Below are 25,869 nucleotides of genomic sequence, written 5' to 3'. Positions count from 1 at the left end.
AAGCCAGGAGCTAAACCAGAACTCTGGTATCCCTATTCTTGTCTGCAGTTCACTCTTGCACTCTGTGCTGCATACCAGAAGCAGCAGCGTGTTTTTGTGTCAGTCACACTTCATTCTTACGTGATTTGGTGTATGAATTGTATATGTGTTGTTACAGTCATTAACTCTTTATGTATTCTTTCCTCCTTTAATTTTACAGTCTATAATTACAGACAATAAGAAAACACAAGGACAGACATGGAAAAACTGAATGAAGTCCTGCAACTGGGTTTCATAGAATGCTATTCGTTGGTTGCATTTCTATGCGGAATCATGTGTATGCACCTGCATGCAGTTAGTAGTTTGCTTTCTTTGTATGCACTGTGACCTGACTCTTCTGTTAAAAGGAAAAAAAATATTATATAGTAACAGGAAGGTAAGTGACACTACTGGTAGCACTTCTTTAAAGAAAGTTGCAAGATTTTCTGGTTTTAAGCATATTTTTGCCTTCTCACTTAAGTGTATTCTGAGACAGCAAACTACCAGCCTGATCAGATTCTGACCTGGTTCATAAACAAAGTAAAAATTACACAAATCCAAATGGAACATTGATTTAATCAACTATGCTTTAAGAATAAACCACAAAAAAAACAAATCACCACCACCACCAAAAAAAAAAAAAACCAAACCCACCCCAAAATTCTACAAACCATAAGCTAAGGTCATGGAGTAGCTGCTGAGATCAGCAGTTTCAATTTCATGTTGAGCTGTGTGAGGGAATAAAGTCATTTATATCCAGAGAAAAGCAAGCCAAGTGCTCTCTAATCTGCTCACAGCTGAGCAGGCATAGAGGTAATATAGTCTGGAAAGTTCTCAGATACTCTTGTTTTGTGCTGTCACAACCTTTGGAAGGTTTGTGGGCTAGTCACTTGCAATTATGAGAGTCTTTGAAATCTGAGCATTTTTCTGTATTGTGAAATGAGAATCAGTGAATTGCACAGCTATTTTCTACCTGCTGTACAGCTTTGGCTGGAGGGACAGCTAGATGAAGTGTAACCATGCTATGGTGTGAAACACCTCCATGGAGGTGGTCTAGGCCCCTCAGCACCAGGGTTCAGTGGAAACAGAGCATGAAGTAGGGTGGCTGATTACCCCTAAAAGAGTAGCTTATGCTCTTGATTGCCTTGTGCTCCTTCCACTGAGCCATTTAAGAACTTGTTGCTTTAATTCCTGGTTCGGGGCTGTGAATGAGGGGATTAAGCTATCGAGGGCACACAGGAAAGCTACAGTGTGATACTTCAGGTTCTTTCTTTGGAGCTGACCCTTCTGCTCCTTTGCAGATGAACGTAATTTTTACAAACAAAATCCACAGGAGCAGTGCTAGCACTGCTTTATGAGAAACCAGACTACTATTTTTGATGAGATGTTCATGACGTTTGTTCTGGTTTTACACGCCTCTGTAATTTTATGGGAAAAAGGAGGTGGAAGTCTGGGGCTGTATAAAATCTCATGATTTGAGGGAGTCAGTACTTAAAGTATCTGTTGCAGTGTTATCACAGCTCTTCCTCCTCCCTCCCCCTTCACTGCAGTTTTCTAGAGTTCTAAGTAAATTTGCTACATCTGAAAGATTTGTAACCATAGCTGCTCCTATTATCAGTGTTCCCCTGTGCTACTTCTTGGAACAAAACCCCACACTATTTTGCTTTCTTCGGCTGTTACTGTGTGTGCCCTGCTCGGTCAGCCTTCCTCTCCTCACGCTAAGCCGACTTGCTCGAGTAGTCGCTGGGACAGGGGGGTTGTACAACCCGCTGTGGCGGGCCGGGGGAGCGGCCGTGGCCCCCTCGCTTCGCCCGGCGGGGGAAAACCGCTCTCCGGCGGGCTGGGAACGCTCCCAGGAGCCGCACGGGCTCGCCCTCAGCGGCGCCATCTTTCCTTCCCCCTCAGCAGGACTGTTGGGCGGCCTCTCGCCCCCGAGGAGCCGTTACCGGGCGGCGGGAGGAGGCGCCCGCCTCACCCCACCCCCACCGGCCGTTAATGGCCCCAAGCGCCGCCCCAGGCCTCTAAGGACGGGGCCGGCTCGCCGGCGGCCGCAGGAACCGGCCCGGCACACCCCTACCCCGTCCGTCCGTCCGTCGACTCCGCGGGCCATGGCGGTGAGGCGGCCGCGGCGCGGGGCCGCCGCTCCACCCAGCCGCTCCTCCCGGCGGCCATGCCGAGTGCCCGGGGGGCGGGCGGGCGCCGCCATGGGCCGAGCTGCGCTGCTGCCCTTGCTGCTGGTAGCGGCTGCGGGCCGGGCCGGCGTCTCGGCTGCGGGCGGCCCCGAGGTGCGCAGCCTGCGGGGGAGCTGGTGGCTGGCCAACGGGAACGGTTCGGTGGTGCTCCGAGGGGAGGTGCCGGGCTGCGTGCACACCGCCCTGCACCGCCGGGGCCTCATCCAGGTACGGTAGGCGGCCGCGCCGGCACACCTCACCCGTCTTCCCCTCGCCCTTGGCGGCGGCCCGGCGGTGGGGAGCCTGCCCCAAAGGAGAAAACCCAGCCCCCCGTGTGAGATCTCCAGAAGCATGGTTAGAGGCAACCCCCTCACCCCCCCCACCAGACACTGCCCTGTTCCGGGAGCTGCCTCCGCCGCTCCAGGTTTTGCTAGGATTGCTGGTGTAGCAACCAGACTTGGTTTCCTTAGCCCCTCCAGCGGCAAAGGGTTTGGTGGCTGCAGTGTTCCCAGGTGGGTAACTGGAGGTTATCCACGGCAGAGCAGTCCCAAATTGGGCCAAGGACACAAATGCAAGCGTGTGCTCTCAGCGTCTGAAATTCTGTGGTTTTAACACGGAACCAAGGTGCCGACACCAGATAGCTACAGTATCGTAGCATGTAAGTCATGTTTGCTTACATGTTACCTCAAAAGAATGAAAAGTTAAGCCCACCCTGTCGGGGTTTGACTTGTTGGTGCAAGAAGTCTAGGGATTTCAGGCATTTCAGTCCATTAAAAATCCCTTTTAACACTTGCAGAGCACATCAGAACAGTTAAGATTGTATACTCTCATGCTGCCTAAGGGAAATATGAGACGTGAGTATAAAACTGTTACATTGAAAAGACTGGGTCCTGCCTTAACATTTAAGAAGCTTTGCTGCTTCAGTTTACTATTGCCTCTTAGTTTTTAGAATTATGAAAACTTATTTACCACTTTCTGAGACAAATGATCAAAACTGCAGTTGTAGATTGGTAGCAAAGTACCCTGACATCAGCATAAGTTGCTTGTCACTCAGACCTGACAAGAAACCTGGCACTGACTGGATCATCATTAAAATAAGATGTCTTTTTAAAAGGAAATATGTGGAAAGTGAAATGCGTACCTGGAACAAAGAAAAGAAAGAAACCAGTGAAGTTAACAAACTCATCTATAAAACTGATAAATATACTTCTGTACTAGAAAACATGAAGTACTGTCATATGTTGTCTGATATCAGACATACCTATCTATTGTATTTATTGTGGGCCCGCTGTTGCATTTCTTGTACAGTATTTATTTTAAAAATATGTTCTGGATGCATGCATTTTACATTTTCTATTCTTTAATTTTTATTCAGATTATTATCCTGCTCTGCTCTGGCTAAAGTTAGAAAGGTATAAGGAGAAAGTGACGCCACTTCAGGCAGGATAATTTTAGCATTATTCTGTGTTGACATTGTTTGGGAATCCCAGTACTAATAATAGATTGCAAAGAGTGTCATTGCCAGGTAAAAGAAATAGTCAACATTGGAAAAGTAAATATACTAAGAAGAGATAAGCTGAGCCATGCTGGTCTGGTGTTTCAACATCTGTGTGCTAAGTGACATGACATTTTGAACATATACAATTAAGGTTTTAAAATGGCTTTTCTAAAGTTTTTAAAAGTGCAGCGGACAGTTAAACTATATATGGAGGATCAGTGAAGAGAACTGCCAGTTTCTCCTATGCAAAAGTGGATAAGGTAAACTGAACGTCTGAGCTGTTCGGCTATGCTGGGAGGTGTTGCTATAAGAAGTGGCGTTCAGGAGAAACTGTGACCAATGCACTGACTCAGGAACGCAAGATAATGACGTAATGAAAGACTCACATTTAACTGCTCACATCAAGTACTCTTACGAAGTGAGAAAATATGATTGCTAATTTAGCTGCATTGCTGTAAACTGACTTGTAATTTTAGTTATTTTAAGCAGGAGTATGATATTTGGAAATGAGGCTGCGATCATGAACTCTCATGTGCCTTGGCAGAATCCCAAGCCTGCACAGAGGCTTAGTCAGCCTGCTGGCCAGCAGCATGGGTCTTGCTAATAGGTAGATGGGTGTTTGGCTAATTAAATCGATGATAGTTGGTGGTGGACACTTAGAACATGTTTACTTGAATACAAGTATGAACTTGCTCCAAACACGTGCTGATATGGCCGAGTATGAACCCGCTGTAGTCTGGAAGCTGTTGCTAAATTGGTGGTGTTAGAATTAGTACGCTCTGTTGAGGAGCTGAGTTAACCAAAATACTTCACTGGTGTGGTTGCTTGACCTCTGGACTGGACCCCGCTGATGTCTGGCTAGTTCCAAGCTCAGAATGAGCTAACCTGTTTCTATGTATAGGTGTGTATGGATAACTTAAGACCAATTAAAACCCATTTCTTACTCAGTTTAGCAAAGCCCAGTTTACAGAAAAAAGTGTTCACACAAATATTTGCACCACAACAACTAAGTTGTTTTAAAATCATTTTTTTGTTTAAAAGATAGAATGGCGAGCGTACCAAAACACAGGAGCAGCCCTAGCAGATTTCAAGTCTATCACAGATAGTGTTAAATGAAATCATTCCCTACCACCATAGTTGTAGCATTCTGCAAAGCAGCAAACCTGGGTTGTTTGGAGGGAGTCAGTGACATAATTTGTTATTGTAATGCATGGCTTCGTGCTGCAAAGTGTGGCTCAGCTGTTTGTCTTGAGTTTTCTTCGTTGCAGTGCAAATGCTTATGACCAAATGTTTTCAAATGCAGCTGCCTACAATCATATTCCTGTTTATACAAAAGTGTACACACAGTCTGAATTTGAGAGGCATAGAGCACTGGTTACTCCATTTCTTCAGTGTTCATTACCTCTGGAAATCAGCCCTTTTTGTGTTTGTGTCAAGTGTAGAATTTAGGAGTTTTTTTTATAGTTGCCTAAATACAAAAGCATTGGTCTTGAGTATTTTTTTCATTTGCTCCTTTTGCTCTTTGCCATGGGGTATAGGATTTCTATTCATCCTACCAAAAATGTCACTAGACCAGCAATCCAAAAGCTCACTGCTTGTAATCAAAAGTGGAGACTGGTCTGAAAAGCTGCACCAGGAAATAGGAGAATAAAGCTAGTGGGAACTAAATTATTCTGGATAGCAAGACCCATATGTTCAGCAACGTAGTGAAATCTATGTGCTGTTTTTCTGCGTGGCAAATGGCAAATAGCACTGCATCCTTTGCTTCCGTATCCTTGGGAATTTTTCATGGGTTAGCACCCAAAACAGAAATTTAAAACAAAACTTGGGAGGGCCTACTCCAACAATGTAGCTTAGTGGGCATCTCACAAATGAGAAGGAGGAGGGCAGCAAGAATAAGCTGCTGGATATTAAGCCTGCAAAATATGGATTAGATGGCAAGAGTAGGCTGCAAGCAACTTATTTATCAGTACGTGGTTCACTTCAAATTTAGCTCGATGCACGAAGTATTTTTGCCTAGGGATGCTCTAACTGATTGCATGTCTGTAGCCTTACTTTAATCTGCCGTGCAGGCCGTACATTTGAATTGACAGACATCTCTCTGACACTGAGGGTTCATTACTCATCTTCGGATCCTCTTAGGATTCGTTCTAGAGATGTCTTTACTCTTTGGCTTATAAAATATACATTGGATGAACACATCTTTCTGAATGCACCAAATGAACGTATTATTTTCTTCCATGTTCAACCAGAGTAGTTCAAATGCTGGATTAACGATGATGAAAGCTATAAGGGCAGGAGATAGCACTAGAGTATGTGTTCAGCTGGGTTGTTTTAATAACATGACAGTAGGACTCTGTAGCTCTTACTACTATTTACGTGTAAAATTTAAAAAAGACGTGAGAAATGCACAGAAACAAGGGTAACTGTCACTTGAATGAAATTAGTGCAAAGCTCGGGCATAAGCACAAACATTTTACAGACTTGCAGTGAATCTATTACTAACCCTACATCTCTGGAAAAAAGATTTGCAGAAACTGTTTTGTCTGAAGATTTAGTTCTTAACTAACGTCAGTGTAGTATTTTCTTTCAGGCATAGTTCTGATAAGCAACATGTATCAGCAGGTAACTTGTACATTAAATCTTTGTGCTAGACATAGTCATCCTCTAGCATGTACTGTCCAAGTACTGCGTGATGCCATTTCTGCTGGCAGGTGACTCCTATAAAATTTCAGTTCTGATGAATATGGCTATTGTAGCTGGATTTTCTCATCTGCCAGCCGTTTGCATTTATACAGAAAGGCTGTTTTGTCTTACTAGCTGTCACTTTGATTTGTAAAGAACTATTATGGGGGGTTTGCAACTGTGATGCTAATACAGGGGCTGGATAACACTGCAGTTTCTGCCCTGTTATAGAACAAGGGCATGCACTTGACACAGAAGGTTACAGTGGCCTTGGTCATACTTGGATATTAAAATATATTAGAAGAGGCGGAAGCTTATGTATCTCAAATGATATTTCGGTAGTTCTGCAAAGTAGGGTGTATTTTTTGTAGCTTGTTTTGCATTTCTATAAAATATGCTGCTGCATATTTCTGATACTTCATTGCAACTTAGATTTTTCAGAGCAAGCCAGTTAACAACTGCAGTGGGTATTGTATGGTTCTAACAGGTTAAATGGCATTCATTGATAAAGTAGTTGATTAATAGAAATATATTATTTTCCCTTAAAACATACGTGCTCTGCTGAGTTACATGAACATATGTGGAAGTGTTCAAAAGCCTTAGTGAAATTTAGGATTAATATTAAAGATCACTCAAGTTTATCTTCCAAAAGCTTGTGAAGTTAAAATAGATAAAAGTTATAGTAGCCTGTTAAATACAGCAGAGTATTCAAAGAATATCAAGCAATGGGTATTAATATCTTGTTAATTAACTCTTTAGTAGTATTTGGCTCGGTGTTCAGCTGTAACACATCTTGAGCATAAGGTGTCATTCAGTTTACTGCTCTGTTAGAGTAACTACTGAAAATGAATCATTTTAGGATGAACCTCTAACACTCATGTTCCAAGAATATGATCCGTTCATCACTACTGTTAGTTCAGCTTGACTTCAAGATGTAAATATGTGAAATTGGGCTTGCCAAAAATTGTATAAATGTCCTGATTGCTATCCTTTGAGATATCAAGGAGTGCACGGATATAGATAAGTATCTTAACTATTTAGCTTCCAGTCTGAAGTTGGCAACAGCAAAATCATTAAACTGTAAATCATGAAACATCACTTGCAAGTTTTATTTTGGTCATCTGTTACATGAGCAGGATTTTATTATGGCATACATCATAAAATATCAGCAGAATTGATTTATGGGAGAAGACCATGCGAGGCAGTTTCAAATTACATCATAACAAAAGTAGGTAAGGCAAAGGAACCTGGTTTTTGTTCCCTTTATTACATTTCATTTTGTTACAGGCTGATCTTCCGCCTGGATCCAGCTGACTCTGTCTAGTGTCACTCAGGTGTTCGCGCCGTGCTCCCCTGGACCCCCGGTCCTGCACGGTCCTGAAGCTGGCCCTTCATGGGGCCGGGGTGTGCCTGGCACTGCTCACTCACCTGGGCTTTGAGCCCACACTTCTCATGTGTTCATGTCTCACCCGTTTCCCGCTTAACAGGAGAAGCTCTTGGCTTATGTGACTGTAGGTGTTCAATATCCCCTTAAAATCATTGCAGGGAGGACTTTCCATCTAGCCGCTTGGCAGTGCCTTCACTTGAGTGCTGCCAGTGCTTTTGAAGTCCTGCTGATGTCCTGTTACCCGAACTGGAAATTGCTTTCTTTTGATGCTCTGTAGCAGGGCTTTTTACCTCTTAGCAGGTGATTTGCTTGTTTATAGCATTGAAGTTGGGAGCAGAGAACTAACAGGCAGGGAGCTTGAGCGGTTCAGAATTTTCCCCCAGATTGCAGGGAGCGGGACAATGCAAGGCTGTCATGTTTGGTGGGATCTGAAAATAGCTGTAGTTGACTCCGCCCCTCTACGACTTCCTTCCAGGAACATGTTGGGCTAATTAATATGAAGATATTTAATACATGTGCAGTCTATTTCCTACCATCTTTCAAATTCTCCCAGTACCCTTAAGAGTCTTAAATTTGCCCTTTTTTCATCCAGTTTTCTGAAATAAACCTTTAATTTTAATGTGAGCTGATTTAATGTGGGATGAAATTCTGTTTCAGATAAATCCAAACCATTTGAGTTCTATAGGTACATCTTCCAGCACTGAAAACAGCTGCATTTAATAATGAAAAAGTCAATAATCTCGCAAGTGTATTGGAGAAGCAATTTTCCTTTCTTACAGGACTCTGTTGTGGTCATGCATTTTTCCTGAACCTTGAGAATTGGCTTAAAAGCATTGCTTGAATATTGCCACATGACTGATTTTACGACAAGCAACATTTGTCATGCTTAAAATGACTAACCAGTATTAGCATTTAACAGCTTTTCTGTGTGATATATAAGCTGTTTTACTAGTTATGTAGCAATCATATCAATAAGCTGCTAACTTGTATATAAAGGTACACAGAACTAGGAGCTTCCCGTCTAAAAAGGTGGATGCCTCTAAAGAAGAAACAGTATTCCTGCGAGTCACAAAGGGCTAATTAGCACCTTCTGTGACACATATTTTAGCAGTCAGTGCATTTCTTGAAGTTTGAAGGCTTTAGACTAATACAGAAGAAAGCCCCTTCAGGAAAAAGGATCTGCAGTATGCTCTGAGATTTAAACAAGCAGCTCTGTTTGTAAACTGCTGTAAGAGCCCATCTGATGATGCAATTTCTGCCTCTGATGAAACATTCCTACATTTCTCTCTGCTGATAGACAACCAGTTTTGTGTACTTCAGAGGTCAGGTCCTTCTTCATTAACATCTTAATATCCATGCTTTTGTGGAGAAACAGTGCAGGTTTCTTCTATGCAGGGTCTTGATCTTTGCTGAGGTGCTTATGTCGATTGTTTGACCACTAACCAAATTGGTTTTGTCTTTACAGTCTGCTGTCGTTAGTGCATTTACAACTTGAATATTTCACACATACAAGTAGCAATGGTTGAAATTTAACATGCACGTTTTCCAAAGCGTAACCTAAAATAAAATAGTAAATAATGTTAAAGCTAGACAATTGTTAAAAATGTGCTTTCTAAGGGCATATTGTGGGTTTTCATGATCTCTGACATTTGACGTTTGCCTTTCGTTGTCTCAATACAGTAATCTTAATGGAATTTCTGTTATGAGCCTAAATTTTGCATTTTAATATGCATTTATTAGCCTTAAATTTTGCATCTTAATAAAAGTCTAAGATAAATTCCCCAAACATTTTGCATACAAAACTAATGGTATGGATATCTTAAAATTCAGTAGTTGTTTTGATAAGTTCATGATGACTTAACTTTTAGAGAATACACTGCATTAGCAATACAGAGGTCACAGTTTTACTGAGGTAACAAGACCTTTCCTTCTTGACTCTTACTGCCTTGTAGTAAGAAATTTGATTGATCAAGCATAGCATGTAGAGGCAAGGCAACAACTTTCCCTCAGTGTGGGCTCAAGGAATGATGTTTATGTTGCTGTGGGATTCCAGAAGAGATCATGCTGTTAAGGACAGTCACTTAGGTGTTACAAATTTGCTCTGCTATGTAAATAGGTTTGTGTTTATACTACAGAACCTGACCCTGTTAGTTGTAAAACAAATACAAGATACGAAACAATGTTTTTCAGAAGATTTCAAATCCAAAAGTGTCATTAGTATCTACCCTGACTCCTGAAATGGGCAGAAAAATTGAGCTTCAGCAAGAAGGAAAAAAAAAAAAGCTGGGCAGATTTTCTTCAGTGTGAATCTGGATATTCAGGGCAGATACTTAGCTGTGCAGGTACTGTAGAAGACTTGTACCAAAGGGAACCTTAATGCAGCTATGCTCTCTCTTAGCTGGGTTTGAGTCATGTAGTCCAGAAGAGATTGGTCTTTGTTTTCGGAAAGCAGTTCAGCTGTGCAGCTGCTTGAAGAGGATTGAACTGAGCTGTCAGTCACTGACCCAGATACCTGCGCTCTGAACTGTCTGACATAGGGATGTAACACTGTACCTTTCTGCTGCCTTTGTATGAGGTGCAAGGCAGTGGGTTGTCAGCTCCACATAACTGATTCCTTCAGCCTAGGTGAGGAATGTTGTGACCCACCATAAGGTAATAAATACAGCATGAAGCCAGAAAGGTTGAGGACATAGCTGAGACCAGCTGTGCCTTTATTCTTTCCTGGGTAGTGTGACTAAAGGGAAAAGAACACATTCGGTATAAATGCAGCATTATTCTCAAAAGTAGTAGTTTAATTTTATGCAACAAACCAAACTCTGTTGCTTCTCATTCTTCTTGTTCTCCCTCCTTCCAAATATAACAACTTCACTTAGCCTTACCACATCAAGACTAGTTGACAAGAAACAACTGGAGTATTTGCAATTATTTTAAACTGTAGAGATTTGTTCACTGCTGTCCCTAGAGGCCTAAAATGCTGTTTCTTTGCCTCTTAAAATCCTATTAGTCTTACTTTCTCCATCATTATGAGAGTGATCATGTTTCTGTTCCTCTCATTAAGTCACAAGCTGTCTTGATTTTTTTTTTTTTCATTTCCAGTCCAGTCATTTCTTATGTAAAAACAAATCCTGCTCCCTCTAGTTTGAGGATGAATGATTATAGCAAACAGGATTTGACCTATATAAGTAAAGTCAAATATTAGCAAAGCTTTGCTTTCATGTATTATTTCAAAGGTGAAAGGGAATATTAGGACCAACTAAATAAGGTGGATTTTGCATTTGCAGACTGTCTGAAATAAGAAGTGCTCATCTAACGGATATTATGATGCATTTCATGTAGTAACACCTTTACTAAATAAGTCTTGTAATTTTCTTTTTGTTGGTCTGTTATTAGGATCCATACTATAGATTTAATGATGTGACGTATAGATGGATCTCACTGGATAACTGGACTTACAGCAGGACATTCAAAACTCCTTTTGATGACAGGTATGCAGCAAAGATATGTTTAAAATAGTTCTGTGCCATCTTTCATGCAGAATTGCTAGTTAATCCATCAGTTCATAATCTGCTTAATGCTTTTGTATCTAATAAAGCAAATTATGCAATAATGTGCAGCTGCAAAGTTGTTGCTAAAGAACACTTCAGTAGTTGCTTTTTTCTATTTTTTTTTTAATTGTTAAAAGTTACTTATGAATTGCCAACTAAGGAAGGAAAATACTTAGGCTAATTGGAAGCTAGCCCATCTGATATATGGTGGGTATGTGAACATGGTGTGTTGCAGACTTGAGCCACTTCAGCTGTCATCTTAATTTGACTATTTAAAGCTATAATGTAATCACACTAAGTCAAACATTTTTGGAGGTACTTGATACAACTGCCACTAAAGATAATGGTGACATACGCTTTTATATTTGTCTCCCTCCTGTGTGTTGTTAACTCTAGGTATTCTAACAGTTTTTTATTCATATCTTATCTTCTGTAGAAAATGGCAGAAAGTGAATTTGGTTTTTGAGGGAGTAGATACAGTAGCACAGATCTTGATCAACAATATCACTCTTGGGAGAACAGACAACATGTTCAACAGATATGTAAGTACTGTGTTTTGTTCTGAAGATGCTTCTGTTTTTTCTTCAAAGCCCTTTTGTGCTGAGCACTTTCAGTGCATTCAAATACACATAAAAATAGGTCCTTGAGGGCAGAAAGTGTTGACCTGAGGACTACACGTGTAATCAGATAACTGTTAGAAAGAGAAGTGTACTTACCTTTTCAGTAGCAGAGGGGTCAGATCTAGAGGTGAACGTGTCTTGTTCTAAATGAGTGGACCCATGCAAGAGGATCAGTTCAGCTAATAATGTAAGTCTTGCTTCTTGGGATCTGTCACAGCTCCAAGAAAATGTAAGCTTAAATCTATTAGCTGCAAATCTGCTTACTAATTGGTATTAGAATGGTTTACATGTGAACACTGAAATGAAAATGTACGTGTTGCAAAGCCTTTGCAAGTATTTCCATGCGTTTTTTAATACAGGGGGTTTTATTTTTAATGTTGGGCTTTTGATAACGTTGTCTTGTGTTTTTGGACTTAGCCTATGTCAGGATGAGAGTACTCATCATGGAATGATCTTGAGAGTGGCAAAACATTCAAACTAATTTTATAGCTTTAAACTATAAAATTATTCTGGTACTAGCATAAGGGAAAATCTTTAATTTTCTCTTAAAAGAATCAAAAAAGGAAAAGTTAAAGGAAGAATGTTAGTGGAATAACTAAATTATTAAGGAAATCTGGCATATTTATATCTCGGTGTTTACCATTCTGGCAGGTTTTATTGCAGAGGTACTGGCCTGAGACATGAGAGCTAGATTTTGCCACCTTGGTCTATGTGACCTGGGACAAATCACTTAGTTTCTCTGTGACTTAGTGTCACCATCTGTAAAATAAGACATTTTATAGAGCTTTTATGAAATTGTAATTATTTACTATTTGGAGAGTATCTAAAGGATTGCCAGTAGCAGGCTCTGTAGAACTGGGAAGTGATATTATTTTGCCCTGACTTCTGCAAGTTCATTCTGTCTCAGACTGTAACAGTTCATGAAATGTCCTTCATTGTAAAACCAGAGTGAACTCTATTAGATTGAGTCTAGGATTACTGTGACCCAGACTTCTGCTTTGTTCACCTGTTCCACATGACAACTATATCTGCAGGAAGGACTCTCTGAAGGCTCTGTATGGGGGATGGAACACTACAGACATAAGTGATGCTAGCTGGGCTGCTCGTAAGTTGGAAAAAATGGCCAAGACTTGGCTTGTCACAAACGAACACTGTGAAGAAGGAATGGGTATTAGCCATTGGAACCATATTATCTTGATAGCACAGGATAATTCTGAAACCGAACATTTATCCTTCTATCCAGCCACTCTGAGGGGGATTTTGTGAGCCAGTGAGGAAGCCCCCAAATGCTTTATTTAGTGCTGGCACAGAATGTGTATTTGTACATTTTTGGGATAGGGGTGCAGGTGGCATGAAATACAGTTTTGCAGTGTTCATGCAAAAGGCAGCTCAGTGCTTTGCGGTAGATAAGTTGGCAGCACAGTGTGAGTTGGAAGGACCCCTGTATAGACCAGCTTTCTGAGTTGGAACAAGGTATCTTTCTAAAGATGCAGATGAGTTCTGAGTGGGGAAGGAGGGTAAAGATTCTCTTGCTGTCCTTATCCTTCAAGCACTTTTGTGTGCGGGCAGAGTGCTGCAGCCTGCTGTGGGGGCTCAGTATGGGGAAAGCCCAGAAACATCTCATTGTATCTGGAATGTTACTGTGTATTTTCTTTTTTCAGCTTAAGAAGTAGCTTTTATTTTCCTTCAAAACCAGAGCCCATTGAGACTGTAGTTCAAATGCCTTTGAATAATACATGTATGGTATTAAAATCCCAATGTAACAGTGATTATAAATCTCATAAATAAATGTCACTGCTGTAATGATTTTGTTCTGTTTTCTTGACCTAGAGCTTTGATATTACCAGCGTGATCAAGGAGGTCAATTTTGTTGAAGTCCGTTTCTTATCAGCCGTTTCATATGCAGCAGAGCAGAGCAGATGTCACAAAGCATACAGCATCCCCCCAGCGTGCCCTCCACCTGTGCAGAAAGGAGAGTGTCATGCTAATTTCATCAGGAAGGTAGGAGCAGAATTGTCTGTCTCTGGCTTCAGGCTTGGAAAGAGGAAGGCACCACGTGCTGTCCTTACAGATGTATTCTGAAACCTGCAATGTCATTTTATAAGTAGGGCATATTTTGCATTGCAGCTTCCTTCTCCTGTCCCCCCCCGCCCCGAAACCTGAAATCTAGCATGTTGATAATACAAGAGGCATAAGAAGGCCAGGCTTCATATCTAGGTGATAAGAATGTTTAAAAGGCTGTTTTCATCAAGGAGTCAGCAAGGAGACTTGCTGCTAAGAGAGCAGGATAGCACTGTGAAATGTGTAATCATTACGTTTTGATCCACTGGGTGGATTTAGCAATGTATGCTGACGATAGAGTTCACTGTTGCAGTGTATATTGCCAAGGCCAAGGCTGTAAAAATCTCATTCAAGCAGCTTTGTGTTTGCTATTGCTCATGTGCTGTGCTATTTATACTGGGCAGGTCTGGCATGTCCCAAGAAGTGGTGTCTAACAGAGGACCTGTTCTCACCTTATTACGGTGTTGTGAAGTGTGACTTAGTACATATTCAGTGAAAACAACAATGTAATACACAATGGATGAAGCTCAGAAACTCTGATTTAAGACGTAGCTTCACTGCTGTTAAAACTTACTCAAGGCAAACTATCATTTGACTAGCATCTCATATATTTCTGGTAGCTTTGCAGCAGCTAGGGACAATGGCTAGGTGATCTTATTTTGGAATTTATCTTTTATAGGTGCTTTGCATGTTTGTCTCCACTTAAATCCCATTCTTGATAATAATTTTTAATCTTTTCAATAAAGTCCTTTTAGACTCTCCTCAAAAAAATTACTGGAATCCTGTTAATCTAAACCTGGATGTGATTTCCTTTAAAATTTGTTAATGGAATGGAGTCCATCTCTCCATTTCCCATTGTCCTGGGAAAATCCTTCAGGATTAAGTTGTCTTTATTACTACTTGCTGCTACTTTTATTTTTACTGCATTTTAGAAAGTAGATTAATTCTTCTGAGTCCAATGTGTTTCTTAGAAATCAGTGCATGGAGGAGCTTGGAAGGAAGAAGGCACTTAAACAGCTGTAGACTTATTTATAGCGCAAAAATGGCCAGGGATGATTTTATGCTTTACTGAACTATACCTTTAAATCTGTAAGAAAGTACTTTAGTACTTTTCCTCAAAGGAGTTGTTTGACTGTACTTGGAAGCTGCTCCAGACATTTTCAGAAACATTTTTAGTTCCAAGTATATGGCAACAACAGCAGCAATGTCACATTTAAAAGTGAACAAACATACTAGGACATTGCTAAAGTAAGTTGGCTGCTTATCATCTTAAAGTAATGGAGAGCTGTTTACACATTTAAGTTTCAGTATTAAGTGCAGTAAACACATCTAAATCTTAATAGGAATTTGTGGCAAAACGCAGGCGTTTCACTGGTAATGTACTTCAGCGATACAAGCATATTGTTCTTCTGATAGCGGTCTCTGCAATATTATTAATGAAACCTGACAATCTGTCAGTGATTCATTTGTTTATTTTTTATAAAGGGAAAATTACTTTCAATCTGACTCGTTTTCTAAGAATGTGTTGTCCCTGTTTTTACACTTGAAATAGGTACAGTGCTTGCTTCCTGGAAGGCACTTTTGCAACTTGATAGGCAGGCAGGCTGACTCCAGCAATGCCAGGGATAGGCTAGACTTGTGCAATGTGGTTTGCCAAAATTAGTATGCCTCGGCTGTAAGTTATTAGTCTCTAAATTTAGAACTGTAGGTCACTGTACAAGACTTTAAGGAGATCTATTGTATTTGCTTTGGGGGCTGGGGCTGTGTGAAGCTTGGAGGGCGGCTGAATAGATGTCTTCAAGGGATTTGTTAGCTAGAGGTCTGACCAGGTTTGAAAACAACTAAATGGAAAGTAGTGTAGGTACTTCTCTGCCTGACCAGCATTTTATAATTCTGACGGTTATTCTGATGTTAGAACCAGAACTAAGCTATTTCTCAACCATGTTTTTGTTCCCTTTGTTTTTGTATAAGAGAACCATAAAAAGGGGAGAAACAGCGAACATGACTGAACTACACAAATGCACCAGACATATGCATCTCTTTCCTTGTACTAATCTGGGGTGTTACAACAAAAAATAGGGGATAAGGTATTTCAGCTATACTCACAATTTTTAATCTAATACTGTTCTTTTAGAATACTTTAACATTTGTAATTTTCTGCTTACTTTGTCTTTTAGGTATACAATTAAATACTGACATTACAAACTAAGATAATTCAGAGCTGAATTGAGAGTAACTTGCTGGCTTGGTTTTTTGATCTTCACTGTGTTTTTTTTAAGTGATGGACTAGGTAGAGTTTTGCTCTCACTACTATAAAATTTTGCTATACATGGATGTTTAATACAAAACTGTATTTTTTATGTAATATATTATATAAATATGATAACAGCAGAGTAGCAGCAGAGTTCTGGACAAGAAATAAGAGGAAAAATACTGTAGCCTTTTCTGGTTTTATGGAAATTGAAAAATTCTTTCAGTGCATGGCAATATTTTATTTCTAGATATGTGTGAAAAATAGGCAATTGTAACATAATCATTCTGTATTCTAGGAGCAATGTTCATTTAGTTGGGACTGGGGCCCTTCTTTTCCCACTCAAGGAATCTGGAAAGATGTTAGGATTGAGGCCTATAACCATTATCACCTGATTTACTTTTCTTTGACTTCTTTCTTTGGTAAGTCATGTTGCTACTGTTTATTGTTGTTTCACCTTTGGAATACAAATAATTTTATTGTTAAATAGCTGTCAGTTTAGGAAAGATGCTATTGTTTTATTATGATTTTCTGTATAGTTCTTACCACAGCACACCCTTTTAGGTCTTGAAACAGTCCTTCAGTACAAACAATAGTGAATAAAAATGTTAGAATTCAGAATATTTTTTTGCTTGAAGATCCCTGAATAACTGCAGAAATATATATAGTATAGCTGAGGTTAGCCCCCGTTCTTCTGTTTTGAAAATTTTCTTTTTTATTGGCATGTGTTTTCACCAAGACTCCCAATAAATATGTCTCACTTTTGCCTCACCTCCATTTCAAACAAAGGTAAAGCTGCTATGGGAGTCTAGTTTTGTGTTGGGAAGACAAATGCAGAGTGAGAAGAGTTTCAAGAGCGCCGAGTTTTCAGGGCACAACATGAAGTCTGAGAGAGAAAAGCAGTCGTGCTATGCAAGGATAATTTGTTGAGGCTGCAATTTGAGAGGATAGCCTCCTGCATTCCTGCTACCTAACTTACCAAACCGGTTTCCTCCCCTGACGTGATCTCTGATTTTCATCTCCTTTGTCCTGAAGATCATTGCAGCTGAGCAAAAGTAGTTAATTTTCTGTTGAAACTTTCTGTAAACGGTAATATGCCCCATTGTAGACCACCCGCACGCTTTCTTTCACTGCCTGTTGAGCCCAGTCTTCAGTGGAGTAAAGGCTAGCACGTGAGTCCTCTGCACTGGGTTGAATTTCAGCCCTTGGGAATAGAGTTGTTGTGTATGAATAAAAGAGGAAGACGTCACTCCCTGGCTGCTTTTAAAGCTTCCTGAAATAGCTGCAGGTCTTAGCTAGAATTAACGTGACTGGAATTTCCATGGAAAGCCCCAGCACAGAGTCTGTGTGCTCTCTAAAATTTAGCTACAGTAAAAATCTTTTCTGGTCCCTCCCACATTCCCACAACTCCACCTTCTGGTAGGTAAAGTCTTGCCTCTCTGGATAAAAGAGAGAGCAAACCTCTTTCATTCAGCAGAGTGGTTTGGAACCAGAGTCAGAGTTTATTAGTATTCAAACATAATAACATTTGAAAAATAAAGAGTAAATGAACAACTTGAATTCAAGTGGCCTTTGCAGTTATATTGCTCATCAGATTTGGTGTCATAGCTTTTTGACCACTGAGTCTGTCGATGATTCATTGTTCCTGATTTCTGTGCCTAGACCCCACAGTTCATGCAGTTAAGAGTGGGCTGGAATTTCTATATGCCCTTGGAGGGGAGGGAGAACTACTGCAATGGCTGCCCCTTGTGGGATGTGTGTTTTTTGAAGCCCTTCAATATTTCTGAAAATTGGTCTTCCCTGGGTAATGCTGGGTGTAATATAAAATTGGGAACACATTCATTGCTCTTCATTCTACAAACGACTCTGAAAATCACACAGGGCTGAAGGTAATTCTTTGCTCTTGGAGGGAGCTCTCTTTCTCTCCTGGAGGAAGGAGCTAGAATATATACATGGAAAGAGAAAGTAAGTGATTAGTAGTTTGTGTATACAAAATATGTCTTAGTTCTAGTTTTCCTTGTTTTCCGTTTTCTTTGGTTTTGCTTGGATGTTCATCTGTAATATTTGAAGTATAGGATTAACCAGGCTGTGTTTACAGATAGGTAATTTAATTGCTGAAGTTAATGGGAAGTTTACACATGAATCTTGAGTACCCTTGACCCTGGCTTGCCTTATTCAGTAATCTCTGTAAAGGAGAGGATGGTCTGAGGTTACTGTAGAGAGATCTCAGGGAAGTCATTAACTTGTTTCCTCCACCACACTTTGGTGGCAGAAGGGACATAAAGATACAGCTCATCAAGTCTAGACACAATGGGCCCAATTCATCCCCAGCATAACTCCATTCATTCTGTTTAGTGACTCTGGGATGAATTCAGCTTGTTTTCTGTTAATACTGTTTTTGTTTCATCGACAAAAGTGATTGTACTGCCTTGTGATTACGATCTTTCCCAAAGAGTACCGTGTTCATACGAGTGCTGACTAAAAGCAAATATAATGTCTGTGGGAGTTGGTGGGGAAAAAAATCCTTCCTAATGAAGTGACTGGTGACATGATTTCTGACTTTTGTACAGAACTCTGAAAAGCACCTGCATGGCTTTCGAATGAAAAAAAGAGAGATTTATAAAACATAAATCATATTGTGTAGTTCTATTCTGAGTCAGCAAATGTAAACACAGATATCAAATGCACTAAGCAAGAAGATTAGCCTTGTAGGTCTGGTTCAAAAACAGTCTGAAAATTGTTACATTTAATGTGAGGTGTTTGAATTGTTTCCTTGATGAGAGATCATATTAACTAATAGGTATATAAATACAATTCCTGAATTCCTGTTTTTTTCTCCCCCTTCACTTAGAAAAGAGTGCTCAGCAGTGGAGTCTTGAAATTGAGTCTATTTTTGATGTAGTCAGCTCCAAGCCAATTGCAGGTCTTGTGACTGTGAACATTCCCAAATTGCAAACGCAGCAAACATTCAGTGTGAAGCTTCAGCCTGGAGAAGGCAGCATTGTGCTGCTTGTAAACATCAACAAGGTAAGGAGGTGTGTGTGGAACCCTAACCAACTGCAAAATGTTTTCCCTGGTTTCCAATGTGTCGTTCTGCCTCCATACCAGTTTTAGGCCTCCCTCCCCTTTCTTGCTGCATTCCTGACTTTAATAAGAGTTCTGTACCCCTTACAGGATAGGAGAATTATTCTTTTCCTCTCTAAAAATTTATGTCTGTGGGGCTATGTGGCTCAGTGTCAAAAAGATGATAAAGACTTTCCCTTACTGCAAATCGAAAAGATCACATCAACACCAGTCACTGTTAAATTAGCTATTTAGGTAGATAAACTTTGGATACCCTGTGTCACTTCACTTAACTGGCAGTAGGTATCTTGTCTCCCACGCTATTGTTTACTGGACTGATTGGGACTAGAATATACTACAGTGTGCATGGTTTTCCCAGGAAGGAGGGGAAACATTCCTCAAACCTCTCAGTAAATACTCTTTCAGGTAAATAAAAGCAAAAGAGCCCTTATAAAGAACTTGTTTGGTAGTAAGGTTGGTGGAAATTTTGTGGAGTAGTACTTCCTTCTGTTAGCTTGTAGTCCTTTGGGTAGATAAAACTCAGGAGGAATTTTAGAGAGGTAAAGGATGCTCCAATGAGAAGAGAACTCAGTTGAAAAATGATGAATTTGGTATACGCCCCAGTGACGAAAGAGGAAACAATTGGTCTGCTTGCCTTCAGAGGGTGTTGGGAAACTATCCAGTGGCAGACTTAATTCACCAACATTATTTCTATAGAATTTGTTTTGATTGTGTTTTTTTAGAAACTGTTGAGTTTTATCACACAGGTGTAATTAAGAAAAGTTATATAGGCTTGAGAGATGAAGAAAATAAGTGTGTCTTTTCTAGTTGACAAATAGGTAGGTGTCTTTAATTAGGCAGTGAGCCCAGTGTGGTAAAAAGAAGCATGAGCTTTGTCTTGGCTTCTCGCTCAGTGAGCAGGGCCCTTGTAGAGCTGACTGTGCAGAACTGAACCTGACAGCGGCAGGCCCAGGCCGGTGGGCAGGGTGGGAGCCCTGGCAGGTGCAGCAGCTGCCGCAGCTGATGGTGTTCTCCATTGCACCAACAGCATAACAGGAGCTGCTGTCTGCTTCACTGCCCCAGGGCACAGTTAGATTTGTGGGTGAGCAGTGTGCTGTGAGTAGGAATTTGGGGCTTCTGACAATTCTGGCAGTTAATAACGTTTGAGGGTCTGCCCTCAAACCTTTGTATATTTTACTGGCTCTACTGATTTTCTCTGTTGCTGTGTAACTCTGCATTTGTTTCCACAGTTTGAATGCATTATGTGTGTATTCTCAAGTTCTCTTGTCAGTTGTTTGAGTGGAAAAAAAGAATATATTAAAGGCAAGCAGGGTATTTATGTTCTAGTGTGCACACTCAGTGACTTGCATACTTATGTGCTTTGTTTTATTTTGACATGAAAGCATAAAAGCATACAAACATATGATTTTTGTTACTGTTGTTATCTGACATGTGAGTTGCATGAGCAATTACACATACCCAGTTTCATTTAAAACAGTCATTAGTCTCTGCTTAGCCTTTTCAGGGATTACATTAAGCAGGCACTGCAATGTGAAACTTCAAAAATTATTTTGGTTTATTTAATTGCCCCACCCCCAACCTCTGAAGAAATCTGTTAGTGAGTGAAGTACAACTGCAAGTTTGTGAGGAAGCACTTCCTTCAGAGCAGAGGCAACAGTGTTTTATTATTCTTTGTACACAAAAGGCTTTGCTGCATGAATTCACATCATTTTACAAGAAGCTCTGCAACATGTTCTCATGTATCGATAAGCCTAACGGAGCCTTATTATGTTGCAAAGTCAGTAGGTGTTTGAGTGGTGTGTATCACCCGAGATGTGTAGCAGTCTTCCTGCAATTGCCACACAGAGTGCTGTGTTGCTAACATGACAGCATTTTGCTTATCAGCTAATGGTGAGCATGGGGATGACATCATTAGTGACCAATGAGACACTCCAGCCATGCCAGGCAGCTGCGAACACTCCCTTGTTGTTGAGGCACACGCTGATTTTGTGCTTCCATTTGTATCCGTGCAACACAGAGATTAGTACTTCTGCACAAGCAGTTATGATAATTCTGTGTCAGGGAAGCTGAACTGTTAGTAGATACGTTCATGATTGTGTCCAAGTATGGCTACAGCAAAACATATTGTTGGGCTGCTCTCTGGCCTCATTTTATTTGAAAAGATTGAGGCACTCCTTACATGGCTCTATTCAGTGCTGATCCCTCCATTGTTTGGTTGCATGCATTATTGCTTTCTTTCCACGATTTTTGTGTTGTGCACTCAACTGGCAAATGTTGGCAATAGGATTGAGCAGCAGAAGTAGGCTGCGGGAATGGAGATATAAATACTACTCTATGACTAGAAAAATGAGAAAATTAAATCATTCTGTCATCCTAGAAGTAGTTTTTTTATGTTTGTAAAAATTATGGAGTACTAATGATGTGATTAGGAAGCACAGAGAAAGAGCAGAAAACACTGAAAAGAAAGAATGAAACTTACAATTTGACATAAAAGCTTGACATAAGTGAAAAAGTCAGTATGGTCACATATTACCAAAGTAAAAATTGAAAAGTGTCACCTCTGTATATTGAATGTTGTATGCAATAGGTAAAAGGGTCAGTGAGAGGAGGGGTATGATACAGATGCTAGTGAATGATTCTGTTCCTGACACAGATATTTGAGTTTTAGAGGAATATTCTGTCAATGTACCTCGGCTAAGGGGTACCAGCTAGATGTGTCCGCAATAGGTCATGAGCACACACACATGCATGCACACAAGATGAAGTGATAGCCTGGACTTCAGTGGAAGAAATCATACTTTCTCTTTAAATTATTTTCACCTCAGAGCTGCAGCTGGAGAGATCCCAGTTACCATGGCTCAGGTGAGTCACATAAACTCATTAGGCTTGTGGTAATTCAAAGATATTGGGATAAGGGATGAGCAACTGACATCATCTACCTGGACTTGTGCAAAGCATGTGACGCTCTTCCACACAACATCCTTGTCTCTAAATTGGAGAGACACAGATTTGATGGATGGACCACTTGGTGGATAAGGAATTGGCTGAATGGTCACACTCAAAGAGTTGCAGTCAACAGCTCGATGTCCAAGTGGAGAGCATGACAGGTGGTGTTCCTCAGGGGTTGGTGTTGGGACCAGTGCTGTTTAACATCTTTGTTGGGGACATGGACAGTGGGATCAAGTGCACCCTCAGCAAGTTTGCCAACAACACCAAGCTCTGTGTGGTGCTGTCAACACGCTGGAAGGAAGGGATGCCATCAAGAGGGACCTGGACAGACTTGAGAGGTGGGTCCATGCAAACCTCATGAAGTTCAACAAGTGCAAGGTCCTGCACATGGGTTGGGGCATCCCAAGCACAAATACAGGCTGGGTGAGGAGTGGATGGAGAGCAGCCCTGTGGAGAAGGACTTGGGGATATCAGTGGATGGAAAACTGACTATGAGCCAGCTATGTGTGCTCACAGCCCAGAAAGCCAACTGTGTCCTGGGCTGCATCAAGAGAAGTGTGGCCAGCAGGTCAAGGGAGGGGATTCTCCTCCTCTACTCTGCTATCATGAGAACCTACCTGGAGTCCTTTTTCTAGCTCTGAGGCCCCCAACATCAGAAGGACATGGACCTGCTCGAGCGGGTCCAGAGAAGGCCACGAAGATGATCAGGGGGCTGGAGCACCTCCCCTGTGAGGACATGCTGATAGAGTTGGGGCTGTTCAGCCTGGAGAAGAGAAGGCTCTAGGGAGACCTTATAGCAGCCTTCCAGTACTTCAGGGGGGCTACAGGAAAGATGGGGAGGGACTCTTTATCAGTGATAGAACGAGGGGTAACAGCTTTGAACTGGAAGAGGGTAGATTTAGATTAGATCTAAGGAAGAAATTCTTTACTGTGAGGGTGGTGAGACACTGGAACAGGTTGCCCAGAGAGGTTGTGGCTGCCCCCTCCCTGGAAGTGTTCAAGGCCAAGCTGGATGGGGCTTTGAGCAACCTGGTCTAGTAGAAGGTGTCCCTGCCCATGGCAGGGGGGTTGGAACTAGATCATCTTTAAGGTCACTTCTAACCCAAACCATCCTATGGTTCTTTGATATCTGAGCCCCTACATGTGTGTTATGCTTCTTTTTATACATATTGCTCTGGCTTTCTCTCTTGTATGTTCAAGAGTTCTACAGTGGAGGCTTGGTGGCCAAATGGACATGGAAAGCAAACTGGATACAACATGACAACAACTTTCATCATGGAGGCAGGATACCAGATCGAGAAATCTTCAAAGGTGAGCCCTTCAGCTTGATACAGCTGGTATTGCAGTGCTACTGTTAGGACATTTGCTCTGCATAGCGGGTATCTAGAGCTCTTAAATATTTTGCTGGATTGTAATATGCATGTGAAAATGCTAATGAGAAACAAGGTAGTTTTTAATGTCACAATGTATGTTTACCTGTTTTCTGGTAGCCTTAGCTTGTATGGATGCCTCTACTTGCATTCAGACTGAGAGATGGCTTATGCTTAGTTGGAAACCTCAGAAAGAAAAAGAATGTTTGCTTCTTAAGTTTTCTATCTTACAAAAAAAAGTACTTTTGAACTTGATATATCATGCTGATGTTTTTGTATCATGCACTGAAAAACCCCTTTAGACTTCTATAGATTATGTGAAGGTTTATTACTGAGATTTTTCTTGTTAATTCAAATTTTAAAAAATTTGTGGGATAGAAACATTCCTAAAAAGCTAACATACATACATTCATTTATTAGAATGTGATAGATGTGCTGCAGGTTTAAGAAGAGACAACATCTTAATTATGACCACAAAAGTAATATTTAAGGATTATTTGCATAAGGGTTCGTGCAACACACTGGCTATATAATTGTCTGGGTTTTTTTAACTAAGAAGCCTAGAAGAGGTAATTTTCAATTGTCCACCGGAAAAAAAAAAGTCATACAAATTAGACTAGGCTGCTTATGCCATGAACATGTGGAAAGAACCAAGTAAAACTGCACATTTATTAGGTGGTTCTGATGTATATTGCTTCACTAAAATCTAATGTGGTCACCAGGCATGTAAAACTACTATTTGCTGTAACATCTGTGCACGTGAAAAATCCTATGAAAAACAGTAGCTTCTGGAGTCCTAGTCTTTATAGGGTTAGCCCTTAGTTTGATTATGAAGTCATAAGAATAGTTCTTTGCTATTATTAGCAATTTACTTTTAAAAGAGTTAAAAAACCACACCAAATAAACATGGCATATTGTGCTTGGAAAAACTGGTTGTAGGGTATAAACCATGTAAAAAGGACAATTCTGTTGTGTACTTTGTGAAAACTGCACAATGATAGGAAAACTAATTGGTTCCACTTGGGTAGTTTGTCAGGATATTTCATAGAACCCTGTGGCATATGATCATAGGGAATTCATGGTCTACAAAAGATAATCAGAAGCCTCTTCTTTTTTTCTTCTTAAGGGGAGAGAGGGGAAAAAAAGCAAATGCACCACATAGTGAGCATTATACATTAAGCAGTGTATGAAGCCTTTACAGATTCACAGCGTAAACTCTAGTCTTCCTTCATGTGTTCTGTGAAGCTCTGTCTTGGATTCTGACAGACGCCCACCCTGCCCCCTCCACCCCCCACCCTGCCCTGAGCTGTACGAGTGGAAGAAGGCTTCATATGCATTTTTTTCATGTTCTAGCACAATTTGCTGTCATGTCAGCAGAACTTATGGCTTAATAAGAACTTTGAGTAGTTCAGGAGATACAGTCAGGGATAAATGTTCCTGAAAGGTGTTTTTCTGTTGTCAGTTCTGTTGTTCTGTGGTCCGTCTATTCAGGTGGAATACATTTCCTCCCCCCCTGCCTCTTTTTAAAAAGAAAAAAAATAGGGGTGAGACATTTCACAAGTGATTTGTCTCCATATGAGTATCTACATAACTTTGGACAGGTGAAAACTAAAGGGTGAGAACTGTATATGTGAGAAAACCCAGCTTGGTCATATGTCAGATTCAGCTACCCTTTGCTTGAACTACTCTCTGGTTTCTGACAGGTTAGTGTCCTGGTTTTGGCCGAGATAGAGTTAATTTTCTTCCTAGTAGCTGGTACAGTGCTGTGCTTTGGATTTAGTATGAGAATAATGTTGATAACATACTGATGTTTTAGTTGTTGCTAAGTAGTGATTATGCTAAGTCAAAGACTTTTCAGTTTGCCATGCTCTGCCAGTGAGCAGGTGCACAAGAAGCTGGGAGGGAGCCTGGCCAGGACAGCTGACCCGAACTAGCCAAAGGGATATTCCATACCATAGAACATCATGCTTCGTATATAAACTGGGGGGAGTTGGCTGGGGGGGGCTGATTGTGCTCAGGGACTGACTGAGCATTGGTCAGCAGGTGGTGAGCAGTTGCATTGTGCATCACTTGTCTTCTCTTGGGTTTGATTTCTCGGTCTTTTTTCTTTGTTTTCCTTTTCATTACTATTATTATATTTTCAGTTGTTAAACTGTTCTTATTTCAACCCATAAATTTTACTTTTTTTCCACTTCTTCCCCCATCCCACCAGGGCAGTGGGGGGGAGGAG

General features: G+C 40.8%; 1 protein-coding gene across 12 annotated transcripts in view; it reads left to right on the top strand.

Annotated features, from left to right (window-relative positions):
- Nucleotides 1-25,869, top strand: part of MANBA (mannosidase beta) — an 80,495-nt gene that overhangs the window by 8,819 nt on the left and 45,807 nt on the right. For 7 of the 12 annotated variants that reach the window (XM_074866837.1, XM_074866843.1, XM_074866842.1 and 4 more), the window contains 6 exons: nucleotides 11,150-11,244; nucleotides 11,741-11,846; nucleotides 13,755-13,925; nucleotides 16,535-16,658; nucleotides 19,088-19,263; nucleotides 23,470-23,580. In XM_074866837.1, the coding sequence (XP_074722938.1) occupies nucleotides 11,150-11,244; nucleotides 11,741-11,846; nucleotides 13,755-13,925; nucleotides 16,535-16,658; nucleotides 19,088-19,263; nucleotides 23,470-23,580 (783 nt within the window). Of the gene's footprint in view, nucleotides 1-1,469; nucleotides 2,418-11,149; nucleotides 11,245-11,740; nucleotides 11,847-13,754; nucleotides 13,926-16,534; nucleotides 16,659-19,087; nucleotides 19,264-23,469; nucleotides 23,581-25,869 lie in introns of those variants that run through there. The other 5 variants (XR_012628753.1, XR_012628752.1, XM_074866836.1 and 2 more) reach the window with 2 other exon arrangements.

The sequence above is a fragment of the Strix uralensis genome, chromosome 4, assembly GCF_047716275.1.
Source record: "Strix uralensis isolate ZFMK-TIS-50842 chromosome 4, bStrUra1, whole genome shotgun sequence".
Classification (NCBI taxonomy): Eukaryota; Metazoa; Chordata; class Aves; order Strigiformes; family Strigidae; genus Strix; species Strix uralensis.
The sequence above is the reverse complement of the archived record's forward strand: the minus strand, read 5'-3'. Positions and strand labels throughout refer to the sequence as shown.